This window comes from Geotrypetes seraphini, chromosome 19, assembly GCF_902459505.1.
Source record: "Geotrypetes seraphini chromosome 19, aGeoSer1.1, whole genome shotgun sequence".
Taxonomy (NCBI): Eukaryota; Metazoa; Chordata; class Amphibia; order Gymnophiona; family Dermophiidae; genus Geotrypetes; species Geotrypetes seraphini.
The window spans coordinates 38,102,443-38,127,603 of NC_047102.1; the positions used below are offsets into that span (position 1 = coordinate 38,102,443).

The following is a 25,161-nucleotide window of genomic DNA, read 5'->3' on the forward strand; positions in this document are numbered from 1 at the left end:
AGGAGGACTGGAAGCCCTGAATATGTATACCCTAGAGGAAAGGAGAGACAGGGGAGATATGATTCAGACGTTCAAATACTTGAAGGGTATTAACGTAGAACAAAATCTTTTCCAGAGAAAGGAAAATGGTAAAACCAGAGGACATAATTTGAGGTTGAGGGGTGGTAGATTCAGGGGCAATGTTAGGAAATTCTACTTTACGGAGAGGGTGGTGGATGCCTGGAATGCGCACCCGAGAGAGGTGGTGGAGAGTAAAACTGTGACTGAGTTCAAAGAAGCGTGGGATGAACACAGAAGATTTAGAATCAGAAAATAATATTAAATATTGAACTAGGCCAGTTACTGGGCAGACTTGCATGGTCTGTGTCTATGTATGGCCGTTTGGAGGAGGATGGGCAGGGGAGGGCTTCAATGGCTGGGAGGGTGTAGATGGGCTGGAATAAGTCTTAACAGAGATTTCGGCAGTTGGAACCCAAGCACAGTACCGGGTAAAGCTTTGGATTCTTGCCCAGAAATAGCTAAGAAGAAAAAATTTAAAAAAAAAAAAATTAAATTGAATCAGGTTGGGCATACTGGATGGACCATTCGGGTCTTTATCTGCCGTCATCTACTATGTTACTATATATGTTACTATGGTAAAACATCAGAAGAAAAATGTGGATTCAAAAGTAATTATACAACCTTAAAACACAATTTAAGACATAAAGCATGACATCAGAATATAATTCTAGTAATATTGTTCATGAAAGTTACATAAGGGAGATAAACAACAATAAGGATATATGAGCTTATACATCAATAATATTTGAATATAATGGTCATGCAAATTGAGTAACCAAAAGTAAATAAGAACATAAGAATAGCCTTACTGGTCCATCAAGCCAAGTAGCCCGTTCTTATGGTGGCCAATCCAGGTCACTAGTACCTGGCCAAAACCCAAGGAGTAGCAATATTCCATGCTACCTATCCAGGGCAAGCAGTGGCTTCCCCCATGCCTTTCTCAATAACAGACTATGGACTTTTCCTCCAGGAACTTGTCCAAACCTTTCTTAAAACCAGCTACACGATCCGCTCTTACCACATTCTCTGGCAACGCGTTCTAGAGCTTAACTATTTTCTGAGTGAAAATAATGTACTCTTATTGGTTTTCAAAGTATTTCCCTGTAACTTCATCAAGTGTCCCCTAGTCTTTGTAATTTTTGCCGGAGTGAAAAATCGATCCCCTTGTACCTGTTCTACTCCACTCCGGATTTTGTAGACTTCAATCCTATCTTCCCTCAGCCGTCTTTTCCAAGCTGAAGAGCCCTAACCGTTTTAGTCTTTTCCCTTTACTATCTTGGTCGCTCTTCTTTGAACCTTTTCTAGCGCCATGGAAGCAATACAGAGGCATTATAATATCTCTAGTCTTGTTAACCATCCCTTTTCTAAGAATTCCTAGTAGATAACATTTAAAAGCAGCTTAAATAAACTTAAGGTGGTAACATATAAGAACAATGAAGACTTGCATGTATGATGATTTTGAATTATTCAAACGTTGAAATATAAATCATAATGACCTTTAAACATAATGTACACGTCTGGGAAACCAATATTAAAGAAAAACCTATAAATAACCTGCCAAAGGCCGCTTGATTCAGTTTGCTATACTTATTATAATACAATATGGTTTATGACACCAATGTAAAATGCGTCAAAAGGACATACTGTGCCTGTGATACTGCAGAATCATATAATAGAGATTGTGATTTATACAGTATATCCATCCATTTACATGTGGGCATCAGATTAAATCTATATATAAATCCTTTCTGGTAAAGGGTAATAATAAATAAGCACTACTCCTCCAAATAATAGTAAATTAAGATTGTATAGACGGCACCATACGATAATAAAAAGTAAGTTAGGGCACGCTAGCTTCAGAACCATCATGTGGCTTACTTTTTGAGGACAGTTCCCCAATTAGCTGCTCTTGTATAAAATGTACCATGTAGACATGTAAGTGATGGCAGACATACATGTGTGTAGAAAAATCTATACGACACCAACCGCTCTGCTATCTTCTCAGTAAATGCCCCAGAATTATGGAATTCCATTCCAATTCACCTAAGAGAAGAATCTTCACTTGATCACTTCAGATCTAATCTGAAAACTTTCCTTTTTAGAGATGCGTTTGACTTATTTCTCTTCCTCCGCAATTTAGACTAGCACACCCAGGATCCCGTCTCCTACAATACTAACCTTTCTTGTTTTACTCTCCTATTTCATATTGTATTTCTACCCTTCATCCTTATGTTTCACCTTGTATGTATGATATTGTCATGTCGCCTTACAGTCTTTTGAAGTATAATTGTAATCCCCGATTGTATGATTTTTTTAATATGTACACCGCTTAGAAATGTGATAAGCGGATTTAACAAATTTTAATGAACTTGAAACTTGATCTGTTGCTATTTATATATAAATTCTCCCCTTGTGTCAGCACTCTTTTTTAACCTGTCCTTTTCTAAAATGGCCGTTTCTGTCAATCATCTTCGACAAAGCAATGGTACCTGTGCTAAAAAACAAGGGAAAGGGATTTGTATACTGCCTTTTTGTAGTTTTACAACCACACTCAAAGGTGCTTCAAGCATTTTCCTATCTGTCCCAGTGGGCTCATGATTAAGTGACTTGTGCAAGGTCACAAGGAGCAGTGTAGGATTTGAACCCACAACCTCTAGGTGCTAGGGCTGTAGCTCTGACCACAACGCCACATTCTCCTCCACAACCCAACCTGTGGTAAAATAATCCAACTTAACTGTAGCCCACACTGATAACTTCCACCTTTGATTTACTTGTCGGTTATGGGGATTTATTCCCCAGCAGTTCAGAGATGCATGACCTTACTGTAAAAAAATAAATAATGAAGTAGTTCATCCAGTCCTTAGGAAACCATTACTGAACCCTCAGATTTTATAGATTACCATCCTATTACAAATCTTCCTAATCATATCACTCCCATATTGGTGGACCTTCCTTTAGTTCCCATCGCTTGGAATGTCAAATTTAAAACTCTTTGCCTTGTCTTCAAGACCATATGTGGGGATAACTCAGAACAAATTCAAACTGCTTAAGACTATGTTCCTTATTAAGACTATGTTCCTTCTCAGACTATTGCTGCATTCAGCTAGTAAATGTTTGCTCGACCTTTTCAGTAGTCGGGCCATTTCAATTTTTCATTTCATTTTGTTATGTTTAAATGAAACAAAATAAAATGAAATGACCCTGCAACCAAAAGGATCATAGATCAAGTTTCCAACAAGCTTTTCACTATCATATGTCAGTACTTTGGAATGTTTTCCTCTGGGAGTAGCAGCTGATGGCTGATGATCTAATTTTGGGGTAGAAACTAAACGCATTCTTATCTAAAAAATAAACAAAGTTTTACATTTAAAAGATGAATGAAGCTACTTTATTAATCTATACTTTTTATTAACTTATTAACACCCCACACAAAGCCAAGCGGCAAAAGCCTTGACGCCCTTTAAATCTCCATGGGCTTTGGGGCAGTTACCACATTGACAGCCGCTAGTGTGGCTCTTTATAAAAGGGAGGGAAATGGGTAAATGGGGGTTCCGGTTAAATTGGCCAGGGCCTACATATGGGGAAGCAGGTGTCCGCACCCCCTCCAAGTCCCCTCTCCCTACCTTCCCCTCAGAAACAAGAATGGCCCCCAACCAGGCTCCCCATCTCCTCTAGGCCTGTATATTGTTAGCATGAAATAATAGTAAGGGAATTGCAAATGTCTACAGCTCTTAGATTGGTTGACGATGACACGATGGGCCTCTTCTATTAAACTGCGCCATTTCTAGCACGGGGAGCCGCGCTGCTCCCGACGCTCAAAGGAACTCTATGAGCGTCGGGAGCAGCGCGGGCCATTCTGCTAGCACAGTGTAATAGAAGAGGCCCATAGTGTCATCGTCAACCAATCTAAGAGCTGTAGAAATTCGCAATCCCCTTGCTAACAATATAGTCCACTAGGGAAGCACTATGCATAGTCTAATTAAACATCCCCCACACACACACACATACACTTTTATAAAGCCACATTAGGGGTTTTTTATCGTAGGCCACGGCGGTAAAATCTCCGATGCTCATAGAATTCCTATGAGTGTCAGAGCTAATCACTCCTTTATAAAACTCCAGCTTTCATTTACAAACTGCTAATCCCTTATACAGCTAATAGAACTTTAAGATCTGCCGAACAACATCTTTTAACGATTCCATCGCTAAAAATAATTAATACACGTCGTCAGTTTATTTTTTCAGTCACTGCACCCCAGACTTGGAATTCTTTACCGAGCTTTCTAAGGGAAGAAACTAATTTAGTAAAATTTAAATGTAAACTAAAAACATTCCTGTTCAGTGACGCATTCATAAACTAACTAGCTCCTAAGTGACTTTTTAATAATTATGAGAATCTCATAAATTTAATCTTTCGAGTCTCATTTCCGATTTTTACTTTCCTATCAAATTTTATCTTTTTAAAATTATTATCATTATCCCTCCTATATGTGCCTTCCCTTTATGTATATTCTACTGTATTTAAAATGTAACTTCATCCCCTTATTTTCCTTTTGTCTCCAGTTTTGTCAAATTTGTTTTTTAACCTCGTTAGTAGTATCTTCTATGATTTTGTTTTACATTGTAATTTTATTATATTGTACATCGCTTCGAATTTAGAAGAAGCGATTCATCAAAAACGTATTAAACTTGAAACTTGAAACTTGGTGATTTTAAAAAAAGCCAAACGCTTCATAAAAGAAGGCCTAAGTCTCTAAGCTTGTTATTAACAAGTCCAACCACTTATCTCCAATACCTGCAGTTTCAGTTTCCATGCCCAAGGACAGAGCTGCCAATGATTCCAATCTTTGGCTGTCAGTGAAGCCCAAACCACTTTTCCAATGTTCTGCTATAATCCTCCAGTTCCTCTACCACTATCTAGAAGGAGAAGAGAATATCTTCATATATTCACACACAAAAAAATTTGCACTCTATATGGAGTTGTGCTATTTATTTATTATTAATTAGGATTTATTTATCACCTTTCTGAAGGAATTTACTGATGACAGTGTACAGCAAGAATAAGTAAGCAAGACAATTACAGCAGCAAAAATATTCAAACAACAACACAAGTTATGGCATAGTATGCTACATTACAATGGCACCCTGCTTCACATATCTTCACATATCCAACAGACTGCCAAAACCTGTTGTTTCTTTCTCTTCAGTATCACCAAACTCAAACCCTTTTTCATTCTGAGCACATTGGCAAGACCCTCATCCATACTATCATCACCTCTCGCCTAGACTACTGCAACCTGCTTCTCACTGGCCTTCCTGCGAAAACCATCTCTCTCTCCCCCTTCAATCTGTGCAGAACTCTGCTACATGCCTCTTATTCTGTCAATGTTTCTATGCCCACGTTACCCCCTCTTCTCAAGTCACTTCATTGGCTCTCTATCTGTTTCATCATACAGTTCAAACTCCTCTAACTGATCTACAAATGTATTTATCCCACAGCTCCTCAGTATCTCTCCTTTCTCATCTCTTCCCACACTCAACCCCCCCCCCCCCTGACACTCCACTCATCAGATAAGTCCTGTACAGCCAACTCCAGACTCCATCCCTTCTACCTTGTTGCACCGTATGCTTGAATTCTGCAGAGACAGACATTTAGGGTACTAATTAATGCCCAACTGGAATGATTTTTAAAAGTACAGTAATGTGAATATCTGTCAACCGAGCAATGAACTGAGAACAATGGCTAGTAGCACTCTTCATAAAAACAGCCAGGCAGCCATCAAGAGCCTCCAAATCCCCTCCCCCCCCCTTTTTTTTTTTCCATTCAAATCTGGTTTTGAAAGTAAGTAAAATTTCCTACCTGCTCTTAAATAAATTAATTTCTTTGGACTTTATGGGTTATAAATGAGCACTAATCAAATCAGTAGGCCTGAAGGGAATCGTACAAAAGCACTAATGTATATATTAAGTTTAGCTTTAATCATTGAGCAGCTGTTGCCAGGAGGAATGATTAGACTGAGGTTAAGTTATGAATCTGATCTGAGATGGTATCATAAGAAATAAAATGTAAAAATAAAAACGAGGCCTAGTTTAGCATTCACTGAGATTAGTGCCTGAAGGGTCTTGACGCACAGTTATTAAAGGCATTACTTCATACCGGCACCTCAGCCCTCTATTGTTTAGATTCAGCAACTTTCGTAATGAGAATTTCAAGAATTCATCGTTCCGTCAATAGCAGCGGAAAATTGTGAGCATATTGAGCTTGTTAAAGGGGACGTCTCCCATTTCCTTTTCTATAGGATCAATCCCAGGAGAGGAGGCTGTTTATTTTTGTTCCACTTAATGGTCTTCTGTTTAAGACGTACGAATGCTTTCTAAACGGTTTCACTACATTACAACTTCCACAAAGCATTAGTGGTAATTTGGTACCCTTGATGAGGCAGTACAGCCAGCTGGATATTGTTTCATGGAATACAGAACAATCCATTCCGATCATTTCTAGGAAGCTACATTTGACAGAGTCCAAATGAGTTTCTGTCTCATGGGGTTCCAAGATCAGTTGCTCATTTCGCACCGTGTCCTAGGCTCTCTGTTTTTGTCACTGACATATTTACTTATCATATCCAATACCATTCTACATGACATCACCTGCATTGTGGAAATTTAGAGGCTATTCTTGAAACGTGAAACATGACAGTTAAGCACTCTTATCTGTTATTCTCAGAAGTAGCCTGGTGGTTAGAGCTCCTTGTGACTCTAGATAACCCTCCATTGCCCCCAGGTATAAGAGTTAGATTGTGAGTTTGCTAGGACAGATTGCGAAAATACATAAGAGTACCTCATTACTATTCAATGTATTGTAAAGTGTTCTTCAACCGTAACTCCGTAGACCGGTGTCCTCAGGGCCGGCACTTCCATCAGGCCCAAAACAGCCGACGGTCAACGGTGCGATCAACGCGATGTCTTCCTGTGGGCTGCAGTGCAGAAAGCCGCAGGAAAAGGCTCCTATGCGCAGGCTGCGCCTAAACCGAAAGCCTTCTCTTTGATGTCGCAACGTCGGAGGGAAGGCTTCCAGATGAGGCGCGGGATGCGCACGAGGAGCCACTGCCCACAGCTTTGTGCAACGCAGCACTCAGGGAGCTGGCCCGAAGATGACACTGGAAAGCAGGCCAGAAAGCAAGGCACAGCATGGAGTGAGAGAGGCAATAACGGTACAGGAAATGCTTTTATTTTTTTTATTTAGTGATTGATTTGTCTGTTCAGGAAGAAATGCATTTGTTTCTTTTCCTCTGGGCTTGGACTGCTTGCAGAGTCTTGCATCTTAGGGTTTGTTTGTGAATATTAGCACTTTTAGTTTTGATCCTGCATTTGCATGGGGTTATCTGTTTTCTGGTAGGAATGAATGTTGAAAAGCATACAGTGTGCTTTGTGTATTTTAATTTTGTGGTTAACCATTATGTGTTGTTAATACGATTATATGTGTGTGTATATATGAAAAATGAATGGAAAAAATGGTGTTACAATTAGTACTATTATGGGGGTGGGGTCTGGGATGGAGATGGGCACGACTTAGTCCAGTGTTCTTCAACTGCCGGTCCGTGGACCGGTGCAGGTCCACAAAATAATTATTTTATTTCCACCGGTCCATAGGTATCTAAAGGTTGAAAAACACTGTTAAACCATGAAAATGGGAGATGGGACTTATATACCGCCTCTTTGTGGTTACAATTCAAAGTGGTTTACGTATATATGGGTACTTATTTTGTACCTGGGACAATGGAGTTTAAAGTGACTTGCCCAGGGTCACAAGGAACAGTGCTAGGATCGATCCAACAACCTCAAGGTGCTACCCACTAGCCCACTCCTCACCTCTTAAGATGGTAATAAATCTAAAATGATAAATAATTCAGTGGCTTAGATCAGCAGACATTCCAAATTGGAGATATGGGAACTAAAATTCATCTACCATACAAGACTTCAGGAAATCCGTAGACTATCGGAAACGAGCCAAACTCTAAAAGTGCAGGTTTTAAATTAATGCTAAGACTTCAAGTTACGGGCACTAGGCAAGTGAGCTGGTAAGAAGTTAATGGGAAATTGAAGGTTATTGTTCTTGGGAATTTTACATAGAAAAGGAACGCTGCTATCGGTAAATCGGGTATTTCTGATTATTTCACAAAATATGCACTTGACTGCATCGCCTTCAGAAAACATAGGCTGAGAGAAGATTGGAAGCAAGCAAGCATGGTTTATGGAATGGAAAAAGCTTTGGGGGGTTTTCTTGCACTGGTAAAGAAGTAGCCTTAGTTTATGTTTAGACTCCCGGCTCATAATGATTTTCTGTATCTTTTTTTTGTTTGTTTGTTGGGAAAACATAATCTAATCATTTTTAAATAAACCTGGATTTACCCCTCCCTTAGCGCTCTAAAATTCTTAAGCCCTTTAAAATGATGGCCCTTGCCAGCCCAGGGGTATCTGATGCAATAGGTCAGGGGTCCTCAAATCCATTGCATGCAAATAGATCTCATCTAATATAATAAAACCCTAAGCTGCGCATGCGCACTCTTACCTGCGTGCTCCCGTTTTACGTGCTCTGTAGGTCCCCGCAGGTAGGAGTGCGCATGCGCGGCTTAGGGTTTTGTTGGCTTCAGACGGCCGCAGCGGTTCTTGGTGGAGGGCAGACGCGAGGTAAAGGGTGCTGCTGGACAGGGGAAGAGACGGGGAGGAGAAAAAGGAAGGGAGGCCTACTGCTGGACAGGTGAGCAGGAAAGAGGTGCTAGGGGGGAAGAAAAAGGAAGGGAGACCTACTGCTGGACAGGGGGACAGGAAAGAGATGCTGCTGGACAGGGGGGAGATTAAAAAAAGGGAGAAGGGCTGGTGCTGGATAAGGGGAGCAGTGAAAGGGAAGGTAAAAGGAAGGGAGAATGGGTAGACAGCCGAGGAAAAAGGAACACAGAAAGAAAGACAGAAATGCAGAAAGCGGCTAAGGAGAGAGAGAGAAAGAAATAAAGACAGACACACACACATATATTCTAGCACCCGTTAATGTAACGGGCTATAAGACTAGTATATATATATATTCATTGTGGAAATCTTGACAACCAGGCTGGGTTGTTGACTTTGAGGACTCCTGCCACAGACAAACATTCAGCCATTCACACTCCACATACACTCTTCCCTCCATAGTCCACACATAACATAAGATAACATAACTATACCGCCTCAATCAAAAGAATTCTAGGCGGTTTCCACAGAAGAGAAAAACTGGACAATCAACGAAATACAAAATAGTAATAGTAAGAATACAACCTATTAGTTAAAAGACATTAAACAATTTTAAGTTAATACAGTAAAATTACTATGTTCAGAATAAAAACGCAAATTAAGAGATAAATTTATCAAATAATGCTGTCTTAATTTCTTTTCTGAAAGTGCTATAGGACAGCATGGCTCCGCTAATATAGTTACCCAACCAGGACTGTTGTTTGCTCGCTTGAAATGCAAGCAACCTATCTAGATAAGACCTGAGTTTACAGCCTAAAATCTTCGGGTATGCAAATAAGTTACAATTCCTAGTTACCCTTACGGGGTTACATAGCACAAATGAGATAGCAGGTAGGTGCCAATCCCCAAACTAACTTAAAACAAAGGCATGAAAATTTAAACATTCTCGTGCCTCCACTGGGAACCAGGACTGATATGATCGCTTTTCTTCAGCCCAAATATCGGGCGAACGGCCATATTCTGCACTATTCTTCATTTTCTCACAACTTTCTTTGGTGCGCCCAAATAAACAATATTGCAATAGTCCAATATAGATAGTACCAATGCCTGCACCAACAGTCTAAAAGATAAAAGGTCAAAATAATCATTGATGGTCTTTAATTTCCATAGTGTAAAAAAAGCACTTTTTCACCATCAAATGTGCATGTTCTACCAAAGTTAAATGGGAGTCTAAGTGACTCCTAGTATTTTTATAGATTTTAAAATTGGGTAATCATGACCATTAAGGTGAAGTGATGTCTTAGTTATTTTGTCATTTGGACTTGCTAAAAAATTTTTGGTCTTTTCTGTATTCAATTTCAGTTTAAAATTGGTTGTCCATTGTTCTCCCCTCCATAAGAACGTAAGAATTGCCATACTAAGAACTGCCATAAGCAGTGGCTTTTCCAAGGTCTACTTTTAAAACAGGTTTGGAAAAATTTCTGGAAGAAAAAGCCATAAACTGTTATGGACTTTTCTTCCAGAAAATTTGTCCAAACCTATTTAAAACCCAGTGCACTAAAGCTTTTCCAACATCCTCCAGCAACAAGTTCCAGAGGTGTGTCCCTCCACCTTCCAAAGTTAATGTGAAAAGGGGTTGAACAAGACAGCCTTCAGGTGCACACACATGGGAGTTCAAAGATCCACCATTGCTCTGCCTCTGTCTTACCAGCTATGCCAATGCCCCTTCCCCCCCAAAAAAAAATCCTGCGACCCTAGGCTGACACCTAGTCCACCAAGTGGAATCCATATAAGGAATCCTGCTCCATTTGCAGTTGTCTCAAAAACAAATGTGCATCTACAAATGTGTCTTTATATAGCTAGTTTTGGCTACTGGATTAACAAAAACGATATGTTTCGATAACAGTTTTATATCAGGATATTCACAGTTCAAAAGCTGGCTTTCCACCAGGATCTCATAAAAATGATAGGGACTGAGCATCTTGGATTTCAGAGAGTAATTTGCTCCAGAAAAGAAGGTGCCGAGAGTAAAAGTGTGCAGGAGGATGTGGCCCGTTTTTATGAGGGAGATGCTGAGGAAGATATGATGAAGCAGAGCATAAGACAGACAGTCATTAAAAAGAGACCCTCCTTAAATAAGTGTTAGTTTTAGAAATGAATTCTTCGCTTGTTCCCTTTGAACAACTTATATTTGAGGGCCACTAGAATATGCATGATGGAGATTTGCATGTGCCAAATGTTTGCAAATCCTTCTCGTGAATATTCATTAGGGCTATTCTGAAACCCTCAGAACTCAGGAATGAAGACCAAAGGCCAAGATAATATTCCCTCTCGGACTTCAAGTTCAATTTATTTACTATACCACAAATATAAAACCAGGAGGTAAAATCTAAGAGGTTTACAATTAAAAAATATATATAAAATAAATGAATTTAATGTAAATCATATTTATTAAATTTTAAATACAAACAAAATAGTAAAAAAAGATCTTTTCAAATACAAGAAGAAAACCAAAATAGACAAATTTTAAAAAATTAAGCAGAAAGTAAAACAAAACGTAAAAATACAATTGAGAACATGAGGAAAGAGGGGCTCAGCGGAACTGTCTGTATATCCCAGAGTTCACAGAGACTGAATGCTTTCTTCTTGTGAGCCCATTTACTTGTTTGTATGAACTGTACAAAGAATTAAATACAGACTGAAGGTGATCATTATAGCACAGTAGTCTCAAACTCGCAGCCCGCCAGGTATTATTTTGAGGCCCTCAGTATGTTAATCATAATCACAAAAGTAAAATAAAACAGCTTCTTTAGCTATAAATGACAATATTATTATTAAGACTTAGCCAAAAGGAAAGATTTTTAAACTATAAAGAGTTTTACCTCATGCAAAATTGTCATTTCTTTAATAAAACATGAACTATTTTTTCTGAGGCCCTCCAAGTACCGACAAATCCAAAATATGGCCCTGCAAAGGGTTTGGGTTTGGATACACTGGTCTAGCCCTATCCCAAGTGCAACATTCATGTGCTATGAACATAACTTTCTAGAGAATTATTTTTCAACTGGGTTTAATGTGGATTGTTTCCCTTTGGTAGTGTAGAGAGAGACATCTAGTGCGGAAAGTTTTATAGAAGGAACTTGTAGGAAGGTGCTTGGCTGTTGCTCCCTGTGTCCACCACTTGTGAGCGGAAGCATATCTAAATAAATAATCAGTCATGTCGGAGGACTCTGGAGGACTGTGTGAGCACTTTGCTCTACTTTTTCCCATTGGATTGCTATTATGAAAGCTATTTCTAGCTTCAAGAAATCACCCTAACTCGGGGGTGTCAAAGTCCCTCCTCGAGGGCCGCAATCCAGTCAGGTTTTCAGGATTTCCCCCATTGAATATGCATGAGATCTATTTGTATGTACTGGTCTCATTTATGCTAATAGATCTCATGCATGTTCATTGGGAAATCCTGAAAACCCGCCTGGATTGCGGCCCTCGAGGAGGGACTTTGACACCCCTGCCAAGGCGACTAAGAGAACAATGAGTAAATATAACTAAATAAACCATAAAAATCGATTTAACATCCTATGCATCTTTCTTAAGAATATAGCGCACATCGTTGGAACCGCCAACCAATATGGGTGTGTTGTTTGCATGGTACTGCGGCTGTGCTGAGCACTGTTTCCCCAAAATCCATATGCACATATCTTCCAGCTCAGTTTAATAAGAATCAACCCTTGTGTCTCTTTCCACTTATGCAACTAAATGTCGTGCTCTTCACATCCAAGTTTCTGCATTTATTAAAAAAGTTAGCCTGAGAGCGAGTCTGGATGGGCGCGTGTAACATGGGGCTGGAAGGCCCTCGTGGCGGCGCGTCGGGATTGGCTCTCGATGGGCAGGGAGGAGGGGCGAGGCGAATAGAGAGGACTTGGGATTGGGGTAAGTGCTGCCCCTCCATGTTTGGGAGTTGGGGATTGGTTGGGGCAGCATGCGGGGCGGGGTTTTCCTTTTGTATAGCAGACAGCCGCAGAGGTCGGGTCTCGTCTGGTCCTCAGTGGCGCTTTTTCCCGCCCTCCCTCCCTTTTTTGAGCTGTGGTTGGTTCCCAGGTTGGGAGCTCAAGAGTTGCAGGCGGGTTTAGAGCTACCAAAAGCCGGGGCTCATCTGTAGATGAGCGGCAGAAGGGCAGCTGGTTCGGAAGCGGGTCCCAGGTGGGCTGGTGACCCAACCGAAGGGGCAGGGCGGCACCTGACACCCTCCAGACCCTTGCTGACAGGGGCGGGGTCACGGGGCCAAAAAGCTGTTTTTGTTACTGTGTGATAGCTTGTTGGTTGTTTAATTTGTTATTTGTTGTTATAATAAACAGAGCTGCGACTCGGATTTTTCCAAACTGTTGTTGTTGCGAGATTTATTTAAGGGGACTTTGGGGGGAGGGGAATATGGGGGGTAGGAGACCGAGGGGCCTTTCCAGATCCAGCTGTTAGTGTTCTACCCCACTCATCAGGCTAAAAAAAAACAAGAGAGAGCAGAATAGGAGAGAAGAGCGGGACAGGGGAACACATAAGTGGGAAAGCTATGCAATCATGACTTGCATCCAATGCCTCCACGCTTAGAGAAAGAAAAAGAAAAAAAAAGTGATGTTTATTTGAAAGTATCCTGAAAGAGAGAGGTTTTTAATTTAGATTTGGAGCACTAGTGGGTGCATTGCAATTTGAGAGGTCAGGCCAGGGACAATCTCTCTAAAAGAGGGAACTCTTGGTTTGATGACCTTAAGGTCCTAGAAGGGGCAGGAGAGGAACAGAACCATAAGGCGCTTTTAGAACTATTCCTGGATTCCACAACCACATTACTAAAATAACAGCTCCTCAGTCCAAGTGAATGAAAAACTGATTCTTTGCCTTTCCCCAGCAACATAAGGAGACAAGTGTGCTTCATTTATAAATAGACACCGAGCAAAGGCTAATCCCTTCTATTTCGTTCAATAACGTGCAAAACCTGAATCAAAACTGCACAGTGTACTAATAATGTAATCATGGTCAAAGGATATTCCACACATCACAGCTTCGTTGATGAGTTATTGACTAGTAGCTTGAATTATTGCTTATTTTTTGATGATGGTATTGAAACACACTCTCTTTTGATTATCTGTCCCTTCTCGCTGCTCATATTTAGTTCTCTTTCACTCGTGTGTGGCAATCAGTTTCCATCATCCCCATCATTTTTATCGCTGTTAGGTACCATAGTGTCTTTCAAGTAATTGTGATGCTGAGTGGAGTAACCTACAGATTCCTTGTGAATGCCAATAAGAACCTATTATCTGCCATACTGGATTAGTCCAAAGGTTCATCAAGCCCGGTATTCTGTTTCCAGCAGTGGCCAGTCCAGGTCCCAAGTACCTAGCAAGCTCCCAAGGAGCAAGACAGATTTTATGCTGCTTATCCTAGGAATAAGCAGTGGGTTTTCCCAAGTCTATCTTAACAATGGTTTATAAACTTTTCTTTTAGGAAATTATTCAACCCTTTTTTAAACCCTGCTGAGCTAACTGCTTTCACCACATTCTCTGGCAACAAATTCCAGATTTTAATTATATGTTGAGTGAAGAAATATTGTCTCCGGTGTGCTTTAAATCTACTACTTAGTAGCTTCATTGGATGCCCCCTAGTATTTTTGGAAAGAGTAAACAAGCAATTCACAATTACCCATTCCATTCCACTTAGTATTTTATAGACGACACTTAGCTAGCCAGGAGCCACTTAGCTGGCTATCTGCCAATATTCAGTGGGAGATAGCTGACTAACTCCTGCTGAATATCCGGCGACTGGCTAGGTCATGCTGCATACCTGGTCACTGCCAATATTCAACGACTGGCCAGCTAAGGCTAGCAATTAGACAGGCCCATCTTTAACAGTTTTACCTTAGTTGGCCAGCCGCTGAAAAATGGCTTGGTGGCTAAGTCCAAAGCGACGAACTCTGACCTGGATATTCAATGCCAGTAGAATATAGCCCCAGCATTAATATCTGGGATTACCACAGACCACAGGAGATAGCCAGGCTGCCTTCTGCGATCTGAATATCAGGGCCTAAACTTGTTGTGGAGTTTTCTTCCAGGAACTTACCTGAACCTTTTTTAAACCCTGCTATTCTGTTTTCACCATAACCTCCAACTTATGGCAGTGGTGGTATTAGCGCCGATGCTCATAGAATTCCTATGAGCATTGGAGCTAATACTGCCACGGCTGGTGATAAAAAAGCCTAACACAGCTTTGTAAAAGGGGTGGGGGGGGGGGTTACTTATGTATTGAGTGAAAAAATGTTTTGTCTAACAAAGAAAATAGTGAGCGTTAATAAAATAACCCCCAGCACAAACCTCACCCAAATCTACTCTTGTTCCAAGTCAAGTGCAAATGTGTGCATGTATTCTGTATGTACATATGTATTTTTTATTAAAGAACTATTTAATTATAGTACATATAATACAGAATGAAATATAAGAAATACATATAAAAAAATTGATTCTTACACGAAAACCAAAATCGAAATATTAGATCATATTATGAAACAGATGTTCATAGAAGCCCCAGCTGTCACCCGAGTCAACCCCACTCCCCCCTCCCAGCCAGAAAATCTTACCCTGGACAAAATAGCTGTGCTGAGCCTTCCTTACTAGGGTTACCAATTTTAGTAGACCGAAATCTGGACCCATAGCCCCGCCCTGTTACACCCACATTATGCCCCCCCAGCTCCACCCCCTCAACCTATTCCCGTCAGGAGGCAGGGCATCCGCACATGCACGGATGCCCTTCCGACACAGTCCCAGAGAAGAAGTTTTTCAAAACCCAGACAAGGTGCTGGATTTTGAAAAGCCGTCCGGACGCCTGGACATGCCCTCTAAAAAGAGGGCACGTCTGGGTAACTCCAGGACCACTTGGAGTTTAGATTGAGCCTGTCGGTATTCCCCCTCTGCAGGTGTCTGTGATGGTTCCAGTATCTGAAATAGCACCTCTACATTTTAGTACTGTTAGGAGTTAAAATAGTGCCTTCCCGATCAGCAGCGGAGGCATACCTCTGCCCAATCTAAACCCTAGGTAGGGCTAGAGGACATGGCAATTTCATCCAGGGTGGATTGGCACTTGGGAAGTGTCAGGATGGAGAGGACAGGAGCAAGGCACAAGCTTTGCACTTGCCCTGTGTTATCTTATGCATTAAAATGGGGTAAGTGCAAGATAGCAAGTCTAACTCCCCACATCAGTTCTGAAATGAAGACTGAGCTCCTATACAGATCAGTGTGACTGAGACCGACAGTCAGCAGATCTTTCTGGAAATGTCTTCTAACAACCTCTGCACTCTCTGGATAGTGCCAGATCTGCTTGTGGGCAGAGACGGATATTCAAATGGCTAAATAAATAGCTCTCCAGATATATTTAGGACAGCAAAAAGGATATCCTAACGCTATGTAATTAGTGGTCACAGTATCACTAAGCAGATACTGCCGATGAATATCTGGAACTATTTTACTCGTGGTGGCCTCAGAAAAAAGGAAGAAAAGCTCTGCACCAATTAGCACAAAGAAAGCACAGATGAGCAGCTGATCAAGCCGGCAGTAGAACTTTATTGAAAATAGCAGAGGAACAGGGACCTGGAATGGGCCATGTTTTAGCTAAACCGCTTACATCAGGGGTCCAGAACATACGAATAGCCTTACTGGGACAGGCCAATGGTCTATCTAGCCCAGTATCCAGTCTTCATGGTACCTAGCAAAAACCCAAATAGTAGAAACATTCTATGCTAACAATCCAGGTAAGCATTGGCTTCCCCCATGTCTGTCTCAATAACAGACTATGGACCTTTCCTCCAAGAAACTAGCTCCATTAACTGCTCTTACCACATCCTCTGGCAATGTGTTCCAGAGCTTAACTATTCTCTTGAGTGAAAAAATATTTTCTCCTATTGCTTTTAAAAGTATCTCCCTGTAACTTCATCGAGTGTCCCCTAGTCTTTTGTCATTTTTGATGGAGTAAAAAATGGATCCACTTGTAGACTTCGATTATATCTCCCCTCTGCCATCTCTTTTCTAAGCTGAAGAGCCCTAACCGCTTTAGTCTTTCCTCATACAAGAGGAGTTCCATCCTCTTTATCATCTTGGTTGCTCTTCTTTGAACCTTTTCTAGTTCTACTACATCTTTCTTGAGATAAGTTATAACACTTTTAGTCTCCCCTTTATTATTTTTGTAAGAAGGGCTAAAGGCTTGGTAGTTGCAAATAGAGTGTATATTTTTGTGAGTAATTGAAATCACCCATTATTATACTGTTGCCCAATTCTCCAGCTTTTCTAATCTCTGAAAACATTTCTTCATTTATCTGCTCATTCTGTTCCAGGGGACAATAGTATAACCCTACCCTTCACACATGGAATTTCTATCCATATGGATTCCACACTGACATGCAGAAAGTTTATTTTATTTGATTTAATTCCCTCTTTAATACCCCGTCCTCCAATTTGATCTACTCTGTCCTTGTGATATAATTTACCACAGTGTCCCATTGATTGTCCTCCTTCCACCAGGTCTCTAAGATGCCTATTATATCTACTTCATCATTCAGTGCTATACTGTATACTCAAACTCTCCTATTTTATTTTTTAGGCTTCTAGCATTTGTATACAGACACTTCAAATTGTGTTTTTTCCTTGTATCTACAGGCTGCTGAGAAGATGACAGGGATAGTTTGAGTCCTTTACTCTGCCTTCCTCTTCAACACGCCTGACTTTCTTTCACCATTATTGAAACTTGTCTATTGGGACTCCCTAAATATCCTGTTTCAATAATATTCTTCAAGGATACTCCACACTGAACCATCAGCTCCTGGGTGACTGTCGGCTTCCTCTCCCCTCCCCCCATCTCAGTTTAAAAATTGTTCTCTCTTCTTTTTAAATATTAGTGCCAGCAGCCTGGTTCTGGGTAAGGTGGATGAATTATGTGCTCTAGGTTTGACTCCATGTTCTGGCACTTCAAATTACTGTCTTATTGATGGTACTAGTTTATATCTTCAGCTTGTTGCATGCCATTTCATGATTGATTGTGTTGATATATATTTATGGTTTATCAATTTAAGGGGATACATTCAGATGTACATGGACCCCTGATGCAGGTGGTTTAGCTGAAACAAACCCCATGCTTGGTCTCTGTTCTACAGTTTTGGCTAAGAGTTGGATTATCAATAAATTTGTACTGGCAGCTTGATCACCTGATCATCTCTGCTTTTTTTTCAGATTTTTGGCCTATGTCTATAAACATGAGGATCACTATGAGCTTAATATCAGGGGGAATGTATTTTGGCAAAAAGCGAAAATGCTGTGATGTGTTCTCTTATTTTTAATCCCTCAGCTCTCACCGGGATCTGATGAAGATGAAGGACATGAAAGCTCTGGTAGAGAGAATCTTGGACGAATTCAGTTTAGTGTTGGCTACAACTTCCAAGAATCAACACTCACCGTCAAGATCTTAAAGGCACAGGAACTTCCAGCCAAGGATTTTAGTGGCACAAGTGACCCCTTTGTTAAGATCTATCTGCTACCAGATAAAAAGCACAAACTGGAAACCAAGGTGAAACGGAAGAATCTCAATCCTCACTGGAATGAGACTTTTCTCTTTGAGGGTAAGACACTCAATCTTTCCCCCCTTAATGTTTCTTCACCAGAGATGCCAAGGGTGGCCTATCCCAGAAACTGAAATGAGCAGTCTCAGTGAGTAACGGCCAACAAATGAGACTTTTCATTTGGACAGATTACAAACAATAGGAGTACCCACAAAATAATATTTAGCTATCTACGGTTGTGTTTAAATTGTAATTCTTCAATCCCACATGAAAAATGGATGCAAAACACGCAGAGAAGCTTGTCATGTCAGTACACAAACTGGAAAATGTCCAATTATCATTTGTGATGGTAAATCATGCATTATTTATGATTATATGTTCTATTAATGACTTTTCACAAGAACATTTAAGAACAAAGGTAAACGCTGTGGGGGGAAAAAAAGAAACAATATGAAATCAAATAGCTACTACTGATAAAAATGCCAGTGTTAATATGGGTAGACTGTCACCAGGAACCTTGTAGAAATGTGCTTTGTTCCTCACAACCTTCCATACATCTGAAGCTGTGCGTATGCTCAACTGTCTTATGCGGTCCTGTACTCTGCTAATGCACCTTTGTCGTAATGCTTCCTCCCCTATGCTTTCTGAGGTGCATTAGCAGACCTCTCAGCTATATTGTTCTTCAACTGCCGGTCCATGGACCGGTGCTGGTCCGTAGACATTTTCTGCCGGTCCACAGGGCCGGCGCATCCATCAGGCAGAAGACAGTGTTCTTCAGCCGCCGGTCCATGGTGCGATCAACACGGCATCTTCGGGTTGGCTCCCTGAGTGCTACAGTGCACAAAGCCATGGGAAAAGGCTCCTATGCACGTCCTGCACAAGAACTGGAAGCCTTCTCTCTGACGTCACAACATCAGAAGGAAGGCTTTCAGAGGAGGCACGGGACACGCGCGAGGAGCCGCTGCCCATAGCTTTGTGAAATGCAGTAGTCACGGAGCCGGCCCGAAGACGCCGCATTGATCGCACCTTGGACCGGCCCGAAGATTACATCGGGGGGCAGGCCAGAAGGCAAGGCACAGCATGGAGGGAGAGAGATTTGTGATTGATTTGTCTGTTTAGGAAGAAATGCATTTGTTTCTTTTCCTCTGGGGTTGGACTGCTTGCAGAGTCTTGCATCTTAGGGTGTGTTTGTGAATATTAGCACTTTTAGTTTTTGGGCCTGCATTTTCATGGGGTTATCTGTTTTCTGGTAGGAATGAATGTTGAAAAGCATACAGTGTGCTTTGTGTATTTTAATTGTGTGGTTAACCATTATGTGTTGTTAATACAATTATATTGTGTGTATATTGTATGAAAAATGAATGGAAAAAATGGTGTTACAATTAGTACTATTATGGGGGCGGAGATTGGGTGGAGATGGGTACAACTTAGCCCAGTGTTCTTCAACTGCCGGTCCACAGACCGGTGCTAGTCCACAAAATAATTATTTTATTTCCATCGATCGATAGGTGTCAAAAGGTTGAAGAACACTGGTCTATACAACTCTCCCTGTGCCTCTCTCTGGCTTCTTGCTTCTTCACCTCCCCAAATTTTATTGTATGCTGCTTAGTTACTCTGGGGTCCTTTTACTAAGGCGCGTGCTAAATGCTAACACGTCCATTATATCCTATGGCCGCGTTAGCGTTTAGCTCACGTTAATATTTAGCATGCGCTATAATGGCTAGCGTGCCTTAGTAAAAGGACCCCTCTGTGATTTACAGAATAATAAAAATAATAATAATAATAAAAATAAAAAAATACAGTACAAAAAGGAACAGGGGAAGAACTCCAATTTGTGATAGAAAAGAAAGGGGGATGAAAAAACTGGAGATATTTTACCATTCAAGACCTTAAACACTATGGTACTCAACTGGTGACCAACGTAGGGTTCTCAAAGCAGGGGTAATATGCTCATACCTCGAGGTACCATATTGCACCTTAGCGGCAGCATTTTGAGCTATTTTTGAGAGATGTTAGATATTTAATTGTAAATGTCCCACCTTTCTCTTTCTTTGCCTCCAGGCTTTCCTTATGAAAAAGTGGTACAGCGGGTTCTGTATCTTCAAGTCCTCGACTACGACAGATTCAGTCGTAATGACCCCATTGGAGAAGTTTCAGTACCGCTCAACAAAGTGGACCTGACACAAATGCAAACATTTTGGAAAGAGCTGAAACCATGTAGTGATGGAAGCGTAAGTAGTGGTTTTCTGTTAAGTGAATTCCATATTTTATTCTTTCATGGTTTTAGTAGTCTTCACTATTTCTATATTTATTGTTACTTAAGAAGGCAATTTTGAAAGGCATTTTCCTGGGGCAATTTCTGGCTAGGCCATCTATCTCGAATGCAGCAAACCAGCTGCACAAGTGCTATAATGGGATAAAAAATGTTGTGCGTAATGTAAGAAAAAAAACACTTGTAGAGATAGGCAAGAAAAGGAAGGGTCAAATTAAGGGGTGTCAGGTCAAAAAGCGTGCCGGGACAAAGGCGCGAGCAGACAACTGAGCGCAGCGTGGAGGCGCGCGCTGAAGAAAAAAAATGTTTTAGGGGCTACGACGGGGGGTGTGGGGGGGAACCCCCCCATTTTACTTTATACAGATCGCGCCGCGTTGTGGGGGCGTTGTGGAAGGTTTGGGGGGTTGTAACCCCCCACATTTTACTGAAAACTTAACTTTTTCCCTGTTTTTAGGGAAAAAGTTACGTTTTCACTAAAATGTGTGGGGTTACAACCCCCCAAACCTCCCACAACGCCACCGCGATCTGTATTAAGTAAAGTGGGGGGGCTCCCCAACAAAACCCCCCGTCGCAGCCCCTAAAAATAGTCTTTTTCTTCGGCGCGCGCCTCCGTCTTGTGCTCAGTTGTCGGCGCGCGCCTTTGTCTTCCGCGTTACTGTCTATGAACCAATTAAGGCAACCACCTACTCGCCTAGGTCCAGTATATGCTTTTTCAATCCCACTACCTACCATCAGTAGTATCTTCCCAAATAACAGGTACAATCTATATGAAGGCTTTTATCATTTTTACTTTCTTCTTGTTAATTTAAAAAAAATAAACCCATTATGGGCAGTGCTCCCTCTAAGCGGGCGGGTGGTGTGAGCAAAATTTTTTCCCCGTGCGCTAAAAATATCGGGCGCCAGCGCCAACTCGCCCGATTCTCCTCTCGCCGCGGCCTGCCATCTCCGTACGCCGTGCGCTGTGACGTGACATTGTGCGCTGCGAGGCAATATTTTGTGCGCCAGCGCACGCCAGCGCAGCTTAGAGGGAACACTGGGGCTTATAATCGAAATGGAAATACGTCTAAAATCCCACCTAAATTGGCACTTGGACGATCAAAAAGACAGGTCGTCCAAGTGCTGATAATAGAAACGGGTTTTAGAAATATCTAAAAACAGCTTAGGCCTTTTCAGTGCCACTTTACGCCCAGAGCTGAAAGGGGCATTTTAGGAGGAGTGGTGAGGGTGGGACGTGGGCTGACCTACTGCAAGTCGTACTGCAAGTATAACCGAAAGTTTAACGAGACTGCCTAGATGGAACTTGTATGTAGTGACTTAGGCAATCTAAAAAAACAGGTCTAAAAGCCAGAAGGTATCCAAAGTGACCAGATAAGCACTGCAGACACAAAGTACAGAACCGCACACACTCCCCCAGTGATCATTGACCCCCCACAATACCATAAAAATCGGAATAAAAACGTACATACCTGCCTCCAGAACATCAGCACCTGGCATAGGAAAGCCTAGTAGAGCTGCACAGAGGTTTCTTAAGTAGCCTGGGGAGTGGGCTAGTGAACCATAGAGAGGAAGACCCAGGCCCATAAGCCACTCTAACCACTGTATTCATGGTGAAACATGTGCACCCCCAAAACCCTACTGTACCTCCATTAGGTGCCACTTGCAGCCATAAGGGCTATTGGGGTGGCATGTAAGAGAGGAAAATGACCTTAGTCGTTTTAAAAGTAACTTAAAGAGTTTCCTTTTTAAAGATGCTTTTAATCTTTAGATTATGTTCAAATTTTACATTAGTTTCCTTCCAGGTTTCTACTTTTCCCTCCCTAATGGTACTTTAAAGCATTGAATTGTAGTTCTATCCCTTTTTACCTTGTGTATTGATTAGTCTGTAAGTCTGTTGGTCTAACCCATCATTGTAAATTTTAAATGGTATGTCTAAATATATGTTTATATTTTTTATTAATGTTGTATCTCGCTTAGTAAATCTAAATAAGCGATTCATGAAATTAAAATAAAACTTGAAACTTGTAGACATGTGGGTCTAATAGGTTTGGAAGGCTTTTGGAGGGCTCACCATGACCTATAAAGGAGTTGTGGTAAGATGTTTATGTGGCACCCTTTTTGTGAAGTTCGCAGCAGTGCCCCACTACTCTGTTGCCATGTCTGGGTGTCCAGGCCATTACTTTTCTGACCCCGCCCACGTCCAAAAGGTCTAGTTATAGGCGTTTTTGACTTTGATGAATTTTTGGATGAGAATGGTGTATAAAGATAGATGACTTAGTGGTCTGGATGATCAAACGGCTGTAGAAGTAGAAAATTTTTGAAGAAAGAAATATTTTGGACATGTTTTTCGAGAATGGACTTATGACATGTCCGACTTTGGGCGACTAGGGACATAGACCCAAAACGGACTTGGACTTATGTTTTGATTATGTCCCTCCACATCAGTAATTTGTGAAATGCATGTTAAGAGTACCTATGTAGTCTACTGCTATGCAAACTATTTGAAAATTGTACCATAAGAATAGCTACAAAATTCATATTACAGTGATGCTCCAAAGAACAAATCAGTAGCGATTGTTGCAGTTTTCTGGATCTTGCCATGTCCGAGAAAAAGGAACTGTTTCATCCATTGTCTCTTCCAGCATATTTTTTATCCAAAGAAAGGGGAATGAATCAAATAAACCTTTTTTACAGTGTACATTAAGCAGAAGAACCTCTGATTTACTCCAATTTATCTTATATCCTGAAAATTTCCCAAATTTCTCTATCAAATCCAGCAAATGTGGAATAGTAGTTTCAGGATTCCTCAAATGAAGTAGAATATCATTTGGTCACAATGTTAAATTCTAGCAGGAATGAGGCTAGAAATTAATTGAGAAAGTTCTACCTCTGGAGGGAAGAGGAATTTCTGTAGGTCCTCCCCCTGCCAGAGGCATAAGTATCCCAATGAATTTCCAGCCAACAAACTTTTCTTCCAGAATTCAAATTTGTGACCAGCAGACTTTCTCACCAAAATTCTAATTTGTAATCAATTCATTTTCCCGCCTTGATTTCCCACCAAAATCTCCTTCCTCTTTTAGGAAACCACCCACCTCAAACCCCAGCCAAACTGCAGATCTCAAAGCATACCCTAGAGAAAGCCTCATCACGATGGCTGAAACGTTAGTTTGACCTTACTCAGACGTAGCAAAACCTGAACAACAATCATAATGCCAGATGAGGAAGTCTAAGGGAACAAAGAAGCCAGTAGTATCACACGTATCAATGCTTTCAGTTATGTTCCAAAAGCATTGTATGAAAGAGGAATAAGGAAAAGGATAGAGTCAACTCTACGTGCTATTTATTTATTAACCTACCAGTATGAACTTACCTTCTCTCCAAAATGTTTAGTATAATAAAAATGTGACAAGCCATCAACAATAAACACTGGCCTATGAGCGTCAGAGCATATACCTCGCCGGCCCATGGTAGAAACCTCGACCACAGCTTTGTGAAAGGAGTCCAAAATTAATAACAAAATCACAACCAAACTACTTAACGATCAACCTGTGATTTAAGCCAAAAATATTTAAACAGCACTGCGAGTAAAGGCTCTAAGATTTGTCATTGCTTGTGGTGGGCTAATGCTAATCCATGCTAATTAGCACATTAATCTGTATTACTATTAACATAGATATGAAATAGCCTAGTATTGAAAATTGTAATTGGCTAATTTGTATGTATTTGTGTGCTATGCAACTCATGAAAAAATTATCACTAATCTTATAAAGTAATACAATCTTCATTGATAGGGTGGTAAACACAAAAATAACTATGCCTCTGGGAGATACAATTAAGATTCTACATCAGCTATTTTTTTCTTCCATTTTCATCTTGCTTTCCTGACTACTCGACCAGCCTCTTAACTTTTCCAGATATTTTTGCCTGCCATCCTCTTTCTGCGATCTTTTGTAGTTTATGACAGCTAACCTCTTTTACCTTACTTTCATAGCTACTAATTTTAAGAACCAAAGCAGCCTTATTTTTCTCTTACTTACAAAATGGTTTATTGGTCTTACAATAGCTCCTTTCAGGTTTTTCCACTGCATTCAATCTTCTTTCCACTCCACTCAGTATTTTATAGACCTCTATCATATGACCCCTGAGCCGTCTCTTCTCCAAGCTGAAGAGTCCTAGCCGCTTTAGCCTTTCCTCATAGGGAAGTCATACCATCCAGTATTCCCTCTAAGCGGGCGGGTGTTGTGAGCAAACTTTTTTCACTGTGAGCTAAAAATATCGGGCGCCAGCAAGTTATGAGCCAAATAAATATGTTGTCAAAGTTTTAGGCCTACACGCTAAATTAAATAAGTATAAATACATTAAAACACCCCCACCCCGACGTCCGATTCCTCCCCCAGCCTCCCCTTACCTTTGCGATGCGTTACATGGACTGCCAGCTCGCCTGCCTGCAAGCACGTGTGTGCGCTGTGACGAGAAACTTGTGCGCTGCGATGTAATATTTTGTGCGCCAGCGCACGCCAGCGCA

The 25,161-nt window shown here is 41.0% G+C and overlaps 2 protein-coding genes across 16 annotated transcripts in view; both read left to right on the top strand.

Annotated features, from left to right (window-relative positions):
* Window positions 1-25,161, top strand: part of LOC117352063 (nitric oxide synthase-interacting protein-like) — a 742,171-nt gene that overhangs the window by 512,871 nt on the left and 204,139 nt on the right. The gene's annotated exons all lie outside the window — the stretch shown is intronic.
* Window positions 1-25,161, top strand: part of SYT7 (synaptotagmin 7) — a 425,674-nt gene that overhangs the window by 391,594 nt on the left and 8,919 nt on the right. For all 15 annotated transcript variants that reach the window (XM_033928077.1, XM_033928080.1, XM_033928082.1 and 12 more), the window contains 2 exons: window positions 18,157-18,427; window positions 20,429-20,598. In XM_033928077.1, the coding sequence (XP_033783968.1) occupies window positions 18,157-18,427; window positions 20,429-20,598 (441 nt within the window). The remainder of the gene's footprint in view (window positions 1-18,156; window positions 18,428-20,428; window positions 20,599-25,161) is intronic.